The sequence below is a fragment of the Dermacentor variabilis genome, chromosome 3 (genome assembly GCF_050947875.1).
Source record: "Dermacentor variabilis isolate Ectoservices chromosome 3, ASM5094787v1, whole genome shotgun sequence".
NCBI lineage: Eukaryota > Metazoa > Arthropoda > Arachnida > Ixodida > Ixodidae > Dermacentor > Dermacentor variabilis.
In genome coordinates this window covers 14,738,563-14,759,321 of record NC_134570.1, presented here as the reverse complement: position 1 = coordinate 14,759,321, position 20,759 = coordinate 14,738,563, and the positions used below count along the sequence as shown (strand labels likewise).

General features: G+C 46.2%; 1 protein-coding gene across 5 annotated transcripts in view; it reads right to left on the bottom strand.

Annotated features, from left to right (window-relative positions):
- Positions 1-7,404, bottom strand: part of LOC142575170 (uncharacterized) — a 161,196-nt gene extending 153,792 nt beyond the window's left edge. For 2 of the 5 annotated variants that reach the window (XM_075684250.1, XM_075684251.1), the window contains exon 1: positions 7,113-7,402. In XM_075684250.1, coding sequence (XP_075540365.1) covers positions 7,113-7,200 — 88 coding nt within the window. In that variant the 5' untranslated portion in view covers positions 7,201-7,402. Of the gene's footprint in view, positions 1-7,112 lie in introns of all 5 variants that reach the window. The other 3 variants (XM_075684249.1, XM_075684252.1, XM_075684253.1) reach the window with 3 other exon arrangements.
- Between the last annotated feature and the right edge of the window lie 13,355 nt (positions 7,405-20,759).

The following is a 20,759-nucleotide window of genomic DNA, read 5'->3' as shown; positions in this document are numbered from 1 at the left end:
TACTAAGGCATGACAGCGGGTGCACACTTGAAGCGGAGAAAAGGAAAATCAGTATACACTGAGAAATATCCGAGATTGGTACGGTAGCAGTACTGATTTGTCACACATGTTTTGTGGTACAACAGGCTGCGAAAAAAAACGTAACATGGGGCGCTATAACGTAAAACTATTCCAAACTTTTCTATTCCAATTCTGCTATCAGCCCTCCACGATTGGTCAAAAACTTTTTTCGACCACCCCCACTTCACCTGTATATCGACGTCACGAAAACCGCGATACCTCCCCATCTGATATGATGTGTACACACTGATTATGCATGTTTTGGCAGAAAAAAGAAAAACAGTTACTTCTGATTCGACCCCTTTTCGCCATTAGCCCTCGGCTATTGGTAAAAAGTTTTCGGGCTGCACCCACTTCACCTGCCTGTCACGCGACGTCACAAAACCACAAGAACTAACCGCGTCAAAGTTACGTGTACGCGATAAAGATGCATTAATATGCCGAACAAAACTGAATTTTCTTCGGAATAGCCGCAGGCTGCTCCGTTCCGAAAGGAATCAAAGATGGCTGCCGCCGATCGCTCAGACGCTGGCTACTCGCACCTCCCGGAGAGCATGGGTGTATTTGCGTACAACAAAACTTCTTGCGTGGCCGTGTAACGTTTTCGAGCACTTTCGGCACGTTTACCACCTCATTCTGCCAACTCTTCTTTGCTGAGGGTCCGTTTTAGCGTCATTCTTGAGCTTCCGTTGCATGCCGCCGCGATTTTCGACCACCCACCGCAAGCTAAGTAAGGGAAAGTCGACCAATCGTAGACGCCGGCACCACCCTCTTCATCCGGTTATCGACTTTCAGTGCAGTGGCTCGGCCCCATCGAATACCTCTCCACTTGAGCGTTCTCCTCGCCTCTTGTGAGCCAATTAGGTACGACAAGCCGCTCAGTGTAGGCAATGTTATTCGTTTTTCAAACAAACGAAAGTGACCTCCTATGAACGAGGAGAGTGTTTGATTGGTCTGTTCAGACAACCCTGCGGGTGACCGCCCGGTGCTTGCGTTGGTGGTTACGCAAATTTGACGTCAGGAGATTGGAATAGTTTTACGTTATAGGGCCGATGGATGCAGTAATCAGAGTACAGCAAAAACAGGCAAGCCTTCCCACTCACTGTGGGAACAGCGCATGCCGCAACAAAGAAGAAAGCCGCTTCATATGACTGGAAGTAGTTTTGTAAGCCCAATTAGGACAGAAGTAAATCTATAATTTGTAAGGCAAGGTTTTTAAATGTATTCGGAGGCGAATGTCGAAAGATTTGCTGACCGTGATTAGTTCTCGAGTGCCAAGCTTTCCGTTGTTCAAGTCTTCTCGTGTCATAAGCTGCAACGAGTTTGTGTAGGCAAGCCACACTTCCGGCTATTGCTTACCGCGTGTTTGAAATGCGTGCGACATCACACGGCGTGGCACTGGCAAACAAATCTTGAAATCCAAAAGCAGGGGCCGAGTTGGAGCGTCGTACAGCTTGCTGTATCAAGCGCGCTATCACTTTTCTGCAGGATAAAGGCACAGTGTGTATTAGTTTCATACGCCGTGTCCCAGACAAGAGAGCAGTAATTTAAGCGATTTAAAAATAGGGCACTGTGAGTTAGAAATTCCATATGCGGGAGATATCAAAGGCAGTACACTACGCCCACGACTTGGGGCAGTTTTCCAGCGAGGAAGTCGTAAATGGGTTCATCAAAAAAGTCGCCTAACGTGTTTATTGTTTTCACAATTTCTATTTTTGAAACCCCAATAGTAAATCTGCTTCTAATGTAACTTGTTTTTCTTATTTATTTATAGGTACCTTGCAGAGCCCTCGTGGGGCATTTGTGTAGGGGGGCAGTACAGAAAACACATACATTAAGATCAAAATAAATTAACACCTCAAGAAAGTAAAACATAGTATAGTGCAGAAAGATTAGATTGAACCCAAGAACTTAACAAGGTTTCTAGCTCGAAACAACACTGCTTTGGTTTTGTACGCGTTAATTTTAAGGTCATTTTAAATAGACCTGTCCTGGACTTTACTTAAGACAACGCTGGCTGTCCTTACAAGGTTATGTGCGTCATTTGATTTAAATAGCAAACTAATAATAATATATGGGGTTTTACGTGCCAAAACCACTTTCTGATTATGAGGCACGCCGTAGTGGAGGACTCCGGAAATTTAGACCACCTGGGGTTCTTTAACGTGCACCTAAATCTAAGTACACGGGTGTTTTCGCATTTCGCCCCCATCGAAATGCGGCCGCCGTGGCCGGGATTCGATCCCGCGACCTCGTGCTCAGCAGCCTAACACAATAGCAAACTAGTGTTACCAGCATAGATAACATACTTTGTGTGAGGATCATGTTAACCAATTCATTTACGTCGAAATTAAAGATATCCTTGAATGAAAAAAAAGAAAAAAAAAGCGAGGACAGGGCGCGAAACAGGCAAGCGCCAGCATTCGCTAACTAAGACATTGTTCAACTGTCGTACGAGTTTTTTTTTCACTTTGTTACGTACTTCCTGCGCGTTGTTGTGACTTCGGGGTGGAGAACGGGAGATGGACTCTTGGAGCAGACGAAGACGAAACGAAAAGCTTTATACAATATGTACAAAGAGAGCGGTGACTAGTGTACATGTAGCGGTAAGAGCGCACCAGATCGACTGCGCGACTAGTGGCGACTCTCTCATCTAGCAACGGGCCGGTTCTGCCTTAAATGCCCTTGCCGACCGATCGTCGTCCGGAGAAACGACGCTGACTGGCTGCTGACGTCACCCACGTCGCATTCCTTGCCGTCGCGGCAGAAGTCTAATAATAATAAGAAGTCTTGGTACTGGGACCTGGGTTGCCCTCACTTACACCCGCGGGAAGGGGTAAGAAGTCCAATGAAACTTAGAAGGCTCGAATTTTGGCACAGAGACAAGGAACTCGAGGGGGCAAGCGGTCAGTGGATGTTTGAAGCGTAGCACAAGGGCAACCATCTGAGAAAAAACGCGGACGGAGCGCCCGTCGGCCCGATGATAATAATAATATTTGGGGTTTTACGTGCCAAAACCACTTTCTGATTATGAGGCACGCCGTAGTGGAGGACTCCGGAAATTTTGACCACCTGGGGTTCTTTAGCGTGCGCCTAAATCTAAGCACACGGGTGTTTTCGCATTCCGCCCCCATCGAAATGCGGCCGCCGTGGCCGGGATTCGATCCCGCGACCTCGTGCTCAGCAGCCCAACACCATAGCCACTGAGCAACCACGGCGGGTTTCGGCCCGATGACAGGCAAATATTTGGACGCCATAAACACAGCGTTTGTAGTGCATATTCTGCTTGCCTTTGTGTCACCTGTTTTCGCCACGTTCGTTCTTCGACAAGACATACGACAGAAATCTGTAGCGCAGATAAACTCTTTGTAGTACGTGAACAGGCGATGCACACATGAGCACAGGCCCCGAGACGACACCGTGAGGCCCACCCAGAGAAGCACACTTTTCGAGAGGAACACGCGACTTGCAAGTAAATAGGTAAACTGAGGGCATTATGCAACCCGTTCGCGACACCGCCCAGATCGACTTCGTGATTGAGCGCAAGAGCTTCAAAATGAACGTGTGAATACTCCAAATGATTTCCTAGACTCACAGAAGGCAAGGGCCCCAAAAAGGTGCATCCGTGAATAAAAAAAACTTGCCTAATCTCATTCATACAAATGACTCAGGACCGCTTAAATTGTTCGTATAACCGGGCTTTCGTACAAGGCTTTCTTGTAACAAGCGAAAGCCACAGTACCAAAGTGAAAGTAAGGCGTTCGTTCTCGTTTGTGGTGATTACTAGAGGCTGGCTTATGGCTTTCGGGGCTGTTCTTCTCTCAATGTTGTCGAGGAGACATTTCTGACACGATGGAAGCAGCGCGAAAATTCGAAAAAGAAAATGATGAGGATCCACGCACTGTGGGAAACAGCGTAAGCGAAGCATACTGTGCTGTTTGCTTTGATTGACGATAATTAGCAGTGATGCTGACGGCGAATGTTTCGTGTCTTCGGCATTTATTGCAACAAGGAAGAGGCGAGTTGGTAATAAATGTTACCTTGCATGCATTACTGCTGTTTGTCTTCGTAGTACCAGAGTAGGACTTTGGTAGTACACAGAACACACAGCAAGACGTGTTTGCTTGAGGCGTTGTGCGCCAAAGTTCATAACGTCCGATTAGGTTAGTATTGTCATTGCCTCACACGGTCCATGCATCGTGGCAAAAGTGTTCAAGTTTACTTGAATTATGGGACTGTACGTGCCAAAACCACAATCGGATAATCAGGCACGCCGTAGTGGCAGACTACGGATTAACTCTGACCCCCTGGGGCTCTTTAACGAGCACTTAAACGTTTTCGTATGTCGCCCCTGTCGAAACGTGGCTGCCGCGGTCGGGATCGAACCCGCGACCTCGAGCAATGCCACAGCCGCAAAAATACCACGGCGGGCACAGAAGTGTTCGACTGAAGTGCGACGCCAAGACGCTTTGAGTCCGCACGCCGTGCGTCAGTTGCCCGCTTGACAAATCTGCATGGTGTTTATTTTTCAGAAACAGCAGAAACGTCACGTACCGTACCTTGAACTTATATTTATCCAGTTTATCCGCCCAAGTATCGTTTCCTCGCCTTCTCTCTTTCCCGCCCTGCCCCCATGTATGCGAGTTGCGAGCGAACAGTGCCAAGGGTTTCGTATAGCTGCGTCGGTTCCACCCATTTTCTGCCTGCTCTCCCTCTCTACCATTCTATATACCTTCCCTGCAATTTTTGCAATGCTTTTGCGGGAGGTCACGGATAACTACAGCCATCAATAGGGTATTGTGGCGACTTCCAGGGAGCTCCAGAGGGCATTGTGCACATTCAGCGCGGTGCAGAGGTCCAAACGCGTTCCAGAGCATGCGTCGTGTGCGCTCTTTCGAGAGCGAGCGGCGCAAAAATTCGCATCATCCGACGCAGCTCGGGTGAGCGTTCACGTAATCTCGAAACATACCGCATTGTACCCGATGCATTCTGACCTGGACTCTCTCAAAATCTGTATCACACCGATATTGGGTTCAAACGTGATGCTATTTAGAGATTCGATTTCATCATAAGAAAGCTGAGCGTCTTAACTGTGGTTGATGCCGTGTATGCAATTTATATACAAATATCGACAACAGCTTAGTGTTTTTTGTTTCTTCTCTCAGGAGGAAAGAAATTTTAACTATTTAAACTGCTCCCAAAACAATCATGCGCACCATTTTGATTCGCCGCTAAAAGAGAAGCACGTGCTGGATGAATTTATTTATTTTATTTATTCATTCAGTATACCCCCAAACGCGAAAGAGTTGTAGAGGGAAGTGGGTTACAAAGGAACGGTAAGTTATACAACAGGAAACGGTAATGCAGAAATCATTAGAGCAGAATACACAAGAAATAACAACGACAATACAAAAACCGCGTGATACAAACAAAATGACTCGCTATATGACACAGCTAATTACAGTGAAACACTGCAAATAAAGATTGTCTGAACAACGCATTATTCGTGATAGAAACAGGATTGGCGGGAAGGTAGTTCCATAATTTCTACACGGCTGTAACGAAAGAGCAGCAAAGACGCTTAGTCGCCGCTTCAACTCAAGCACCAACGCAACAAAATTTTATACTGCATTAAACAAAAACACAAATGTCACCATTATAGAAGCGTGTCAAACTTTCAATTTTTCTATGCAGCACACATTCGGCACAGGTGTGTTCCAGTGAACATACTCCCACAACCACGAATGCTTTCGTGGTGTCATAGATATGTCGCGAGCTAATAACCTTTTGCTACATGCACTTCCTGCGTCTCCTTACGCGTTCAAACAACGCTCCCACAATGAAATGCAAACGATTGGACTGCGCTCCACACAACCTCTCTCTAAGCATATGCCAACGGCAGCCGCGTCGGAAAATTATGACGCAAACGGCGATGCCTGTGCGCGCTCAGTCTTGTGCTTCTATTTTCCGCGCCGCACAAGACGGGTGCTGTAAGAAAGGACTCATTAGCATACGTGCCAAGCTGCGTGAACACGCTTTTAATCGCGGGTATCCTTGCGCAACCAAGATTCCAGCCGGCCGGCTCGCTTACTTCCTTATTGCTTGCATCAGTTTATGTCCCTAGCCGGTCAGCACGGAACGTCCCACTCGGGAATTGCTCTCGAAAATAAGCACAGCCGACGAGCGGCCGCGTGCCAAGAATAGCGCTGCTAGAAAAGCGTGGATTTCCACCTGGAGTGGGAAATACGGCGCGTGCAGGCAATGCACGACCACCACGATCGCCGCGTGGTACTGCAGCAAGATAGGCTTGGGAGAATTGTTTCCTCGAAGGATTGATGGATCGGCTGTCACCAGCAAGATCCTGTGCCAGTGGCCTCAACTAGTACGCGTGAACGGAACAGCAAAGAGAGGAAAAAGAAGGATGCTTCACCAGCCTCTCCCTTGTTGCCGCATCCCAGAGACCGAGACTGTCAGCATCTAACGAGACAAGCGCGATAAGTTGGCTTCTCAACCCGCGTGCCGCGGGACAGCCAGCACCTTCGTTCACGAATAGAGCGTCTGTTCGCGCGGCGATGATCAATATTCAACGAAACTGTACGCTTCTCTGCTTTCTCGATACAACCAGTACAACTCTCTTCTTGGGTTCATTCTCGCTGTTGCCACATGAACGACGCGCGTGTGCGACTCCTGAGACCAGTGAATAGAGCGTCTCCGAGAGTTTACTGACATTGGCCGTCGGGGCGCACTGCAAGGCTTGCCATCAGTGTCGACGCATACGCGAAGCGCGTGCCTGTCACTGCGCGAGGTCTGAAAACCCGACAGGAATAAACGTAATCAAACACGACCGAGCATGCATAGAAGTTGCTTTTTCAAGTGGTTATGCTGCTGTCGCGCAGACGACAAGGAGCTACAACTGTTCGATTCGCCTCTTCGCAGAGTATTATATCGCAAGCAAACCCAAAACACAACGAAGGGCATGCAGTGCCAGTGCGCCTACGATATCAAATACTCGAGCTGAAAGGAAGTTTTTGACAGGATGTTTGCAAACAAACCTTTTTCGACGCGTCCCTCCGGAACAACAGATTGCTCTTCGCTAGGTTGGGCATCGGCCATGCTTCGCACGGTGCATTCCATTGTCATGCGGGTAACCACACAGTCAGACACACACGGGCAAGGTGGACATGGCACCGCGAAAACACACGGTATCGACTCCTCACGCCGGCGGTCACTACAAACACCGTCCTGCTACTACTACCACTACTACAGCAACATCACAACGCGCGCTTTCTCTTACTGCTTCTGCATCTCCTCTACTGTTTGGAGTGGGAGGAGCCGTCTGCCTCGCATACTCTCGCACCCATATTTCATGTTTGATTTCCACGGCTATAGCAACGTGAATCAAATATTTTTGAAACCATTAGTCGAGTCTTTATGTTTGTTTGCTTTTTTTAAGCGCAGAGTACAGGTTGTTTTGAGGGCAATTTTGTTTCATTTGTATACTGCAGCGCCACCGGCGGCGCTACTATGGTGTACAGAATAGGGCAGTGTATCATTCAGCCACGAAAGCGTGCCTCTTTTTGCGATGAAGGCCGAGGTTGCTGGAGCACGCTGGTCTACTGCAACGCCACCTGCCGCTACAGCTTGGAGTCATTGCTGGCAAAAGGAAAAATAATCGTGCAACACAGGGCCTCCGGGATTTGCAGTTATGGTTGTCGCGAAGGTCGTGCATGTACGTACGGAGCTCGCTGATTGCTTGCTGTGGTTTTTCCTGACACATTCGCACATTCTTTATGTGCACGGGAAGCGCTGGATTTGTAAACGTGTTTGTTTGTTTGTTTGTTTGTTTGTTTGTTTGTTTGTTTGTTTGTTTGTTTTCTTCAGTGAACCCTGGGGACCGCATTTCTGGCTGATGCAACATGAAAGGAATCCCACGCAACCTACCAGGCACAGTGCAGGTGCTCCTTCCGGAATTCTTATCGTCATATGTTTCGAAATATTAAAAACATATGCGTGCTTACCGAATTGAATGAGTTTACGAGTGTTTGTCTGTCTTCTGCAGCCGAAACGTTGAGCAGACGATCAGGAACACTGCATGATCTGTGGTTGGAAACGTGGAAGCTTACACACCGTTATTTATGTATCCTAACAGTTTGTAGTGCTTATTTTTGTGAATTATATAAATTTCAATAGAGCGTTTAGTTCACAAATGCAGAAGGTCTTGCACATGTTTATATTTCGCGCGCTAGGCACGTCGGTCGATCACAGCGCGCAGCTGGTGGCGTCATCGCAGAAGCGTCCCCGATTCTCCCGGTTTTGCTGTACCTACGACACACTGCCCCATTTCAGTACACCATAGCACTACTACAACGACGCGCATTACGAACTCGCACTCTTACATGCTCATATGCACTCACGCTTCTTTCATGCCCACACATATTCACGGACACCTGCAGTACTCGCCGACAACTACATCACACTCGCCAACGGTCATTCCTGTTCATATTCACGTTCTCTTGCAGCCTTCGCCTCTCGTGCTCTATCTCAAACCCGTGAAGTCAATGTGAAGCGAGTATGCCGATCTACGCATGGAGGGGGGGGGGGGGGGGGGAGGACTGGCAAGCGTTACGTTGGTTATCACCGAATGCCTACAAACAACTTCCTGATGCTTCAAGATGAAGGAGGAAAAGCGCAAGAGCCAGGGAATAACACTTATGCGTCATTTTGCGCTGTTTATTCCTTTTATGGTAGCTCTTACGTTGCGACCGCGGATGTGGAGTGATACCAGTTATGTGGCATGACATTTTACGCATTTGCGTAAGCTGCGACATACAGTTACAGTGCTGTAATATCGAGTTATAGAACCGTATCTGATGAGCCAACTACGCCCCATCGGCTGCGAGTTTACGGACCACAATAGGATCTGCGGGAAAACAAAATCCGTTCGCAGGCAGTTATTCTCACACAGCATGAAACTCGGAAGTATCGACTTATGAAAGCAAACACTGTATTAAAGGGACACTAAAGGGACACTAAAGCGAAACAATAAATCAGTTTAGACTAATGAAGCATTGTTTGAGAACCTTGCAGGCAGTCATTTAAAAAAATATAGTTTGATTATTAGATGAGAAAATGATGGTCCAAGTATCACTATTTGAATTTTGCGCCGAAACCCCAGCGCCGGTGCGTCAGCGTGACGTCAGGGATTCCAAAGTATGTTTTCGCATTTGGGCCGTGTTGGCTGAGTAAAAGTTCCCGAAACTTTCCATGCTTAATATTTGGTTCCTTCAGAACACAATGTAGTCAATCTGTACCGCTATATATAATTAGTAGGCCCTAGAAGATGCCATCAAAATCCACGACGTCACAGCCCCCAGGTGCGGGAGCTTATGTAGGCGTCGCCACCCTTATTTCGTTCTTGCGCTTTTTCTGGCTTACCAAACGTCTTACCGTTATAAGAGTGGTGTTTTTGGTGTTGTAGAAAGGTAATCTACTGATATATATACATATATATATATATATATGTGTGTGTGTGTGTGTGTGTGTGTGTGTGTGTGTGTGTGTGTGTGTGTGTGTGTGTGTGTGTGTGTGTGTGTGTGTGTGTGTAATTGAAGGAAAGTTCTGTAGGCCCGCGGTGCATAGGCAGCTGAAGAAACGAATGAGCACACTTACGAAAATTGCATTTTTAATGTTTTAACGTTTCGGCCGTGGCACGGCCTTCGTCTGAATAAACACAGATACTAGTGCGCACCCGCTTTTATGGGCATGCGCACATGGCCATAATCAGCAGTACATGCGCGTGTACACTTGCAAATAATAATATAGAAAGTGCAGCAGTAAGTATAACTTAAGCACGATAAATGATGTCTGTGAAATATCATTATGGTATCAGGATGCTTTACGTAAAGTTTCAGAATGATATCAATTGCGACATGGAAAAACTAGGAACAAATTGATTTGACGTGGTTTGTCAATTCTGTACAAGAACATATACTTCAAGATATGTCAGAAAGGCACGACACTTTTCCTACGCTCTCGTTGATGCCGGATGACACAGTGTTAAATTTATGAATGAGAAAGGCTTCTCATACTTCTCGATCATGGTGCGATTTGAAACCCGATTGTATTAATGTTACTTTGATGTTGTCAAACGTATGGCCTGGCAGTCGAACATGTTTAGATAATGGAAGGTGCGGCAAGCTGTTAACGTGTACTTTGTGGTTGTTGAATCTGATACGAAAAGATGTTTCGATCTGACCGATATACTGCATATGACACACTGAACATTCAAGCAGATAGATGATGTTAGCACTGTCACAAGTAAATTCGCCGTTGATTTTAAGAGAAAAATTGGATGCTGTGCTTCTAGCAGTCTTGATGTGGTCATATGTGTACAAACTTTACAACGGGGCTTATTGCAGGGATGACAACCAGCAGGAGCAATCGCTTTAGTCTTGGAAGATGTTAGTAGGTCACGCAGATTCCTAGACCGATGATAGACCACTCTTGGCGATTCCGTGAAAATATTTTTAAGACGGTCGATATGTGTCAGTAAGTTATAATGCTTCTTGAGAATGTGCGACACGTTAGGAATAGATGCAGAGTGCTTTAGGATAAGGTTAGTTCGTGAAATTGGCGCCGATCGCTTGTCCGTACAGACCAGTTCTTTCCGGTCGAGCCAGGTTTAAGGGCATCGTCAATTATTTGTGAAGGGTATTTCTGCACGGTTAGTGCGTTACGAAGCTGGTTACAGTTGCGAGTGAATTCACTGTCGTCTAAACAAATTCCTTTAAATGGGATAGCTTGGCTGTATGGAATGCTCGTTTTGCAATGTTTGACATGGCTGCTTTTGAAATACAGATATCGCTGTCGGTCAGTGGGCTTTCTGTAAAGATTTGTCGTTAAGTTACCATTGCACAGATATGCCGAGACGTAAAGGAAGCTTATGCTGAGTGATGGATAGGAATGGGAAAAGAAAAATGACGGAGAGTAATGAAGGAAAGTAATGCAACTTCACCATGGTGCCATATATATATATATATATATATATATATATATATATATATATATATATATATATATATATATATATATATATATATATATATATATATATATATATATATATATATATATATCATCAGCCTGTTTTATGTCCACTGCAGGATGAAGGCCTCTTCCTGCGATCTCCAATTACCCCTGTCCTGCGCCAACCGATTCTGACTAGCGCCCGCGAATTTCTTAATTTCATCGCTCCGTGCACCTAGTCTTCTGCCATCCTCGACTGCGTTTCCCTTCACTCGGTATCGATTCTGTAACCCTAATGGTCTAACGGTTATCTAACCGGCGCGTTACATGACCTGCCCAGCTCCATCTTTTTTATCTTGATGTCAATTAGACTATCGTCTACACCCGTTTGTTCTCTAATCCAAACCGCTCACTTTCTGTCTCAACGTTATGCCTAAGATTCTTCGTTCCATCGCTCTTTGCGCGGTCCTTAACTTGTTCTCAAGCTTATTTGTCAGTCTCCAAGTCTGGTAGAATGCACTGATTGTTCGCCTTCCTTTTCAATCATAATTGTAAGCTTCCAGTCAGGAGCTGACAATGTCTGCCGTGTGCGATCCACCCCATTTTTATTCTTATATGAATTTCCTTCTCATGGTCAGGGTTCCCTGTGATTAGTTGACCTAGGTAAACGTACTCCTTCACAGACTGTAGAGGCTGACAGGCGATCCTGAACTGTTTCTTTGCCCGGCTATTCATCATTATCTTAGTCTTCTGCATGTTAATCTTCAAACCCACTCTTACACTCCCTCTGTTAAAGTCCTCAATCATTTGTTGTAACTCGTTTGCATTATTGCTGAATAGAACAATGTCATCGGCAAACCGAAGGTTGCTGAGGTACTCGCCGTCGATCCTTACTCCTAAGCCTTCCTGGTTTAATAGCTTGAATACTTCTTCCAAGCACGTAGTGAATAGCATTGGAAGGATAGTGTCTCCCTGTCTTTATAGGTATCTTAATTCCTGCTTTTCTTGTGTAGAGTTAAGGTAGCGTGGAACCTCTGCAGATATTTTCTAAGGTATTTACGTAAGCGGTCTGTACTCCTTGATTACCGTAAAATGAGGTTACTTTGTGACTAGCACTCGGTTTTCTGTATTTTAAATCTCGCGCCACGAAGGCGCCGCCGGAAAGCTATGAGCCACTCAACAAACTCGCATGGCATGCCGTGTCACCTAGCGGCAGCCGGCCGAAGTTCCCGCGCTCCGGAGCGGCGGAGCCACTCTAGACCGGTGTTCTAGACGCCGACAGGCCGGATGGTGTTTTAGCGCGCATTGTTGAAGCACCGTAAACTTTGCGTGCTCGACCCGTCCGCACGAGAAAAAGCGCGAAAACAGATATGTACTTCTGATTGTGAATATGTAGGCTAAAATAAACTGTAACATAAATTTAGTCATGTTTGAAATGTTGATGCTTCGCGGGGTAACTTTGTGACACGCCAACTGTCACAAAGTTACCCCACTCTGTTTTAAGGCGACAGCGTAAAGGAGCTCGTGTCACAGAAAAGCCGGTGTCGTCGGCGTCGGCATCGGCCGTGAGCGAAAAATCCGGGAAGGCAATTCATAAATAAAAACTACTTGCAAGATGGGCATCGAAACAGGGTCTCTGAGTGCGGGACGGAGACGCTACCACTCAGCCATGGTTTTTTTTTTATTTATTACCGGCTTGGCAAAAGAAAATACAATGTGAGTATTACGTGGCCATAAAAAACAACTAGTCAATGCCGGATCAGTGTGGTGTGATAAGAACGATGTAGGCTAGTCACTTTGTCCAAAGCACTTAGCCAATCAGGAGGATCACTCTGTGCACAGAAAAAATCGCGTATATATAACACACTTTCAATGAAATATTCATGTGCTGGGGCCTGAACAATGCGCTCATGTCTAATATCCATACGCGTTCGCCACACACTGTGCATGCACAGAAGCATTAACAGATCGACAGGCACTCCCTCTGGTTCCGCGCATGGCAGGAAGCGTATTCCGAAAGCACTTAACGGCAATTCCTTTTTAAGGCTACGTTTTAGAATATCCCACAAAAATACTGCGTCATGACAGTCCAAAAAGATATGCTCAATCGTCTCCGGTTTTTTGCATATAAAGCAATTCACAGACCAAGGTACAAAAATGCCTTTGCTTTGCAGCCACGGTTTCACTGGGAGAGTGCCTGTATGTAGTTGAAAAAAGAAAGATTTAACAGAAGCTCTTACCGGCATTCGTTTAACTCTCTTAAGATCTCGTTCTGAACCTAAAACAAATACTGTACGATACAACGGCACAGGCAAGAATACATCAACAAGATCTATATACAACTTCTTACTAGTAACAACGGCCAGATATTCACTAGAAAATCGTATAAGCGCATTGGGGCCGTGCGGGGAACGGTGCGAGGATGCCCCAATACCCTTTCGTTTAATAAGTTTTCTCGCTCTCTCCCCTTCCAACTTCCAGCGTGCGTCACTCGAAACCTCGTGTTTAGGCGACGCGGCTCCTCTTGCCGCTCACAGCGTGATTCCTAGGTGCAGCGTCCCATGCGGGACGCCTCTTGCGTGATCGCTGCGAGCGCGTCTGGTGGGAAAGCGTCCCCTGCGATGTGTGCCGTGCTGCTGGCGAGGAGTCATGAGTCTGCGTGGTGCTCCCAAGCGAGATAGAGGACGATCCCATCGAGGCGTCAGCCCTATGCATAGAGTTTCCTACAAAATGTTGTAGGAAACTCTATGGCCCCATGCATGATCGCGTCCGGCCTTCATGGCGCGTCGCGGCCCGGCTCTCCGTGCCGATCACGACGTTTGGCTCGCGTAGATCGTTTCTCCCTCCGAGACACCGAGTTCTTTGTTCCGCTTGCTCAGGCGCACGTTTCGTTGCCGCGACGAACGCTGCGTTGCTCGGCGCTCACCGCGTGATTGGTGAATGAGTAGGCGGTGCGAACAACTTTCTTTTTCTTGTTTTTAGGTCTTTAACTACGCATTACCGTTATCTATGTCATATGTGTTGTCTGTTTTTCCTCTTAGGTTCAATATTCATCGGAACACCTTCTGATTGAAGACCGAACAGGCTCAGGGTTTAGTCGATCGACCGGCTCAAAAAGTTGGTCGTCAACCTGTTTTTACGGAAGAGGAGGAGCGCATGTTGATTGCTCATGCAATCGCAATGTCTTCATTTGGCTTCCCAATGACAAAGTTTGACTTGCGCTGTGTGGTGAATGTATACCTCGACCGAATGGGAATGTCTGCTTTCAAAGATGGCAACTTTCCTGGTAAGGAGTTGGCAAACTCTTTCATGAAACGTCACAAAGATATCCTCTCTGAACGCGTGTCAAAAAACATCACATATGCAAGGGCCTGAATGAATGCAGATGTTATTGACACAATTTTTGGCCATCTGGAGAAAGAGCTAGATGGTATTCGGGACGAAAACTTTTGGAACTATGACGAAACAAATAAATGTACAGGATGATCCAGGGAGCCAAAAAGTGATAACTAGAAAAGGAGCTAAGTATCCAGAAAAAATTCAAAACGCATCAAAAGTCTGTACTTCGGTTATGGTTTGTGGAAGTGCTGTGGGAGAGTTGGCTCCGCTTTAGATCAATTACAAAGCAAGAAAGCTTTGGTCGACATGGACAGAAAATGGACCAGAGGGAGCCCGGTATAATCAAACGAAATCTGGTTGGTTTGATCACCAAATTTTTGAAGACTGGTTCGTGTCACTTATGCTCCCCATATTGAAAAAGCAAGATGGTCCAAAAGCTCTCATCGGGGACAATTTGAGTTCCCACATTAGACTCGAAGTGCTTCATCTGTGCGAAGAAAATAATGTAAAGTTCATCGCGCTCCCACCGAATGTGACTTATCTACTGCAGCCTCTCGATATGTTGCCGTTTTTCGTAGCCTGAAAATAATTTGGCGTTCACTTTTGGCGGAATGGAAAGAGTCAACCTCTGGAAGCCACTGCACATCCATGCGAAAGGACGAATTGCTCGGTCTACTAAAAAAAAAATGACGGTCAAATTGGAGGAAAGTATTAAAACAAACCTGAAGTCAGCATTCCGAAAGACCAGGATTTTCCCCCTGGACAAGACCGAGGTTCTCCAACGGCTTCCTAAATCAGTGCTCAAGGAAATCTTGAAATCCATGATAGACGTCACAGGGGATGTCCTCTTGGAAGAATTAAATAAAGGAAGAATAGAAGTGACTGGAAAGCGGGCCACCAAGAGGAGGAAGATGCTCAACGTCCCAGCGGGGAAAAGCATATCGGTTGCCGAAGTAGAAGAAGCCAGCAGGACGGGAAAACCGACAACCGGAAAGAAGGGCAGCTCTTCCCCCGGTATCACAGCTGGACGACCTAGGAAGAGGTCTTCTCTTGAGGAAGACAGCACAGAAGAAAGCAGTGACAGTGAATCGTCTTCAGATGGTCAGCACGGCGACAACAAAAGGTGGTCAGAAGGAGATGCCAGTGATTCCGAAGTACTCTCCGGAAGTATTGACAACCTATCAGAAACGGACACTCCTTTCACTTCCGTGATTCCAAATACTAGCAACATCCCGAGGGTACGCGGTACGGGTTCCAGAGAAAGCATCTTCAAAGATGCTGACTTTGTCATAGTAAACTTCGAGGGACAACTTTTCACGGGAAGAATAATGGAAGTCAAATCTGAAGGGTACATCGTCAGCACTATGGAGAGGACCGAAAAGAATTGGAGATGGCTGGACCGCGAAGGCGCTATTTTCTGCTCAAAAGAAGAAATTTTGTACACAATTGAATCCCCTAGGCCGGTAGGCAAGTGAGGCATCTTTGAGGTAAAAGATCTTGATTGAGGAGGTACATGTATGAATAATTTGTAATATAATTGAAACGTTGCCAGAGCAGAAACCTGTTGTAGATAACGCAAATAAACTTTTGATGGGGTAACTTTATGCCAGCCCTTTTCTTCCTAATCATATTCAGCCAAAAACAATGTTGTCACAAAGTTGCCCCATTGTATGGGGCAACTTTGTGACAGCTTTTAAGCTGAATATAGCCGTTTGTATTAAAGATGCGGATTTGTAGAACATACCGTCGTATGAGGGAAGGTTTTAGCAACATTACGCCACTATTCATTCGCCTTTATGTTGATAATTGTTCAGTGAGAATGAAAACGTACGAAATCTGTCACAAAGTAACCCCATTAATGCCTCTATGACTGCGTTACTGTAAAGTAACGTAATGCCTCTATGACTGCTGGTATCTCTACTGAATCAAATGCCTTTTTGTGATCTATGAAAGCCATATAGGGAGGCTTATTGTACTCTGTGTATTTCTCGATTACCTGATTAATGACATGCATTTGATCCATTGTAGAGTATCCCTTCCTGAAGCCAGCCTGTTCCTTTGGTTGACTAAAGTTCAGTGTTGCCCTTATTCTGTAGGAGATTATTTTGGTGAATATTTTATATAACACCAGGAGTAAGCTAATGGGTCTATAATTTATGAATTCTTTAACGTCCCCCTTCTTGTGTATTAGTATAATGTTTACATTCTTCCAGTTTCCTGGGACCCTTGCAATCAATATACATTTCGTATAAGGAGCCGACAGTTTTCTAAGCATTATGTCTCCTCCCTCTTTCATTAAATCTACTGTTATTCCATCTTCTCCTGCCGCTCTTCCTCATTTCATGTTTTGCAAGGCCCTTCTGACCTCATCGCTAGTTATAAGAGGAGTATCCTGTTCATTACTCTTTCTAATGGAGATACCCTGGCTGGTCTGGGTAGTGTACAGGTCAGTATAGAATTCTTCCGCTGCTTTTACTATACCTTCGAGATAGCTGATGATATTACCCTGCTTATCTTTCAGTGTATACATATTGGTTTGTCCTATGCCAAGTTTCCTTCTCACTGATTTCAGGCTACGTTCATTTTTTACGGCTTCTTCAGTCTTTCTCATATTATAGTTTCGAATATCACTTATTTTCGCCTTGTTGATCAGTCTTGACACTTCCGCGAATCCCATCTTATCTCTTGAGCTGGACACTTTCGTTCTTTGTCAATTATTAGGTCCTTTGTTATTTGGGAGAGCTTGCCTACTATTTGCCTTGGTGCCTTGCCTCCCACTTCAATTGCTGCCTCTGAAGCCAGCCTAGTTACGGTTTCGTTCATTATCTCTATGTTATCTTCATCTCTCTGTTCTAAGGCTGCATATTTGTTTGCAAGTACCAGCCTAAATTTGCTTTTCCTTACTGCCTCTAGATTGACCTGTTTCTTCTTGACCAATTTTACTCATTCTCTCATTTCGAGGTAAATCCTAGCCCTTACTAACCTATGATCACTGCACTTTACCTTACATGTCCCTTCTACATCCCGCACTATGCTGGGATCAGCAGAAAGTATGAAATCAATTTCATTTCTTGTTTCACCATTAAGGATTTTCCAGGTCCACTTCTGACGACAGGGATCGGAGCGCCTCAGAGCGCTCGAAGAGGGAGGAGGACAATCGAGAAGAACCAGCTGAACGCAGAGCGTGTACCCTCTTTCAACCAGCCGAAGACAACGCCGCTCATGAGAGCGCTCCAGGGCGCTCAGAAACGACCAGCCGAAGATGGCATAAATAACTTGCTTTTTGGGCAGAAGCTCGCCCAATAAAATGCTAGTTTTGCCATTCACCGTTTTGCTTTCTTCACCATCACTACGTGACAATACTGTGCACTGGTCCATATGGACGCTGCCCAGCTGGAAGAAAAACACTGGCTGAAGGCCGCACGACAGGCAGCGAAAGACGCCAGGGAGACAAAGCACACTGCCCAGCTAGAAAACGAATGAATTGAATTCCGGGGTTTTACGTGCCAAAGCTACGATTTGATTATGAAGCACGCCGTTGTGGATGACTCCGGATTAATTTAGACCACCAGGGGATCTTTTAACGTGCCCCCAATGCACGGGACACACATTTCGCCTCCATCGAAATGCGACCACCGCGACCGGCATTTGGTCCGGCGACCTCATGCTTATGCAGCGCAACACCATAACCGCTAAGGCACCGCGGCGGGTAGAAGCGCCTGAAGGAAGCGCCACACAGCATGGCACCATCTCGAGGCAACACAAAACATGCGCCGCGGAACTCGTGGACCGCTGGCATTCAGCGCTAAAAGATAACAAGGAAATAAATAATGCTGATGAAAAAATTGCTATCACTGACCAAGTCAATGGACCAAGTCGACTTGGTCAGTGACCGCAATTTCTTCATCATGTTACCTGACCAGACGAACTTTCGTGGAACTCTCGACTAAAATGGCATCTGCCATTTGAACGTCGCTGATGGAAATAACAAATAAAACTTCAGTGCACCAGCAGTTACAGCTTGAGAGTTGTTGTGAACAAACATTAGAACTCGGAAGCAATATTTTTTAAAACTTCTTTTGGGCAGTAACTAGCGTATGTAATCCGGTCATGTACTAAGAGTTGGGGCCAGAGACCGTACTTTCTAAGTTTTGACTGGTTGCCCGGATGATCTCGTTTTGTTCTCGGAATTTGCCCGCATGTTCTGGCTTTTAGCTCAAGGTCACTTGAAAGTCGCCGATAACGGGAGCTAAAAGCATGTCACGCTTAAAAAATAAGGGGAATGCTTATAAGTTTCTGAATGTGAAGGTGAAAGCCACCAGTTCTGCATTCCCAGAAAGCCAGCGGCAATTAGGGCCGCTGCAGCAGCTTCATCCATAGCCGCTTCCTCCTGACGGCAGTTACGACGAGCGGCATTTCAAGCTGCTTTAGCTTCTTCCGCCGTGGTGCACTTCCCCGGTCTTACACGTCTACGACTAGGGCCTGGTGCGTCATATACAGCTCTGAGCCCACATGGCAACGTATACACAGGGCGCATGCTATTTCCCTTTACTGTGCGCTGTTTTTCTGTATCTCACAATGCGACCTTGAAATGGAGAAAGCTAAGGCTTTCGCCTTAAAAATTTCAACGATGATTCCGACGCTCTCTAATGCGAATTTTGAGCGCAGCTGTTTAGGTGTTTCGAATCCGCGATCTATTGTGGCAAAGAACTTGATTCTGGCGGCGGCGCTGAGCTTCTGCTCGGGCAGCTCGTTTAGCAGCAGAAGCAGACTAAGCATACCCGCAGGCTGCGTCGCTCATAGCTCAGAAAGAAAGCACAAACACGGGAACGCATGGCTCGCGCAACGCACATTTCCTAGCGGCGGCAGCACTGTAGGCAATGTAGCACTCCAGTGACTATATCCGATGGTCCTTGTCTTAGGTTGGTATGAATCTTAGTACGAATCCCAACCAACTGACCCAACTTGCCATTCTGATGTAGGACTTTAGTAGCGCTGAAACCCCTTAATAATTCGAAAGTAGCGACACTCTCCTCCCCACGGCGCTTTCCTCCTCGATTCTCCTCGCGCGCCTGTTGAGTGCGCTTCGCAAGGCACGCTTTTTCTCCTTGGCTTCCGCGGCCAGGCCCCAGCATTCGACGGAGGCACATGAATTTGGGCTAGATGCGCGCCCCAGTGGTGTAGAAAATTTTCAAAAATGGTGACAACAGCATCGAGATTGCTGAAGCTAAGGTTTCTGAGGAGGTTGGTTTCTTCTTGAATGGGACACACTGATGTAAAAGGAGCTTCGAGGCGAGTTCTATACTCCAGACATTTTTTCTGCCACATTATAAGCTGCTTTACTTTGTGCATCGGATCAAGTATTGCTTGTGGCACATCTGTGTCTGGCTCTTTTTTGCATACGCACGTACACGTGCACCGCTGGTATTATAGTCAGCGTGCCTTCTTATAATGAATCAGCCGCGAGTGTATCATCCATGTTTGTTTTCTAAAAGTGAAAGTAGCTTTTGCGCTGCGGTCTATAAATTGAATTGGATGGTTGTGCAATTTCAGTGCGACCCGCCGTGGTTCCTTATGTGGCTATGGTGTTGGGCTGCTAAGCACGAGGTCGCGGGATCGAATCTAGGCCGCGTTTTCCATGTGCACAAAATGCGAGAACACCAGTCTATATAGATTTACGAGCACGTTAAGGAGCCCGTGGTGGTGCAAATTATTCCGGAATCCCCCACCACGACGTGCTCCATTAGCAAATCCTGGTTTGGGCACGTAAAATTGCATAATTTAAAAACTTTTAGTGCTTACACGTTACTTTGATGTTACAAGTGTTCGCCATCTTGTGACATCATGCTCATGTTGCGCAATCATGCGAATACGCCCTGCACATTGCCTGTATCCTTGAGAAAACCATACAATAATCGCCACCCATTCATGCATGCGTAGCAGCCCAATTCAAAGCAGATTCAAGGAGTGAAAAGCGCAATGTGGACTAGCTGGCGCTCATCACCCGCAATACCACGAATATCGTTGCCATTTATTTTCTAGGGTCTGCTTTCTTGTACCCAAGTGACTGATGCACACGTCGAAGTAAGCTGGACAGAAAGCACCTTTACAAGCCGCTATTTCGATTTTCAGTAAAACAGGCAACAGATCCTAACAATGACGAAAAGTGTGATCAGGAGACTGTATCTTTGCACAGGTTCACAGCGAAAAGCAGAACCTATAGTGCTGCATTTCTGACTGAACAACAGTTGATGACCTGTGACGTGATGGGGTCCCAGCAAAATATTCAGCATACTGGGGACCACCCCATTTTTATGCAACAAATTGTCGCAGCA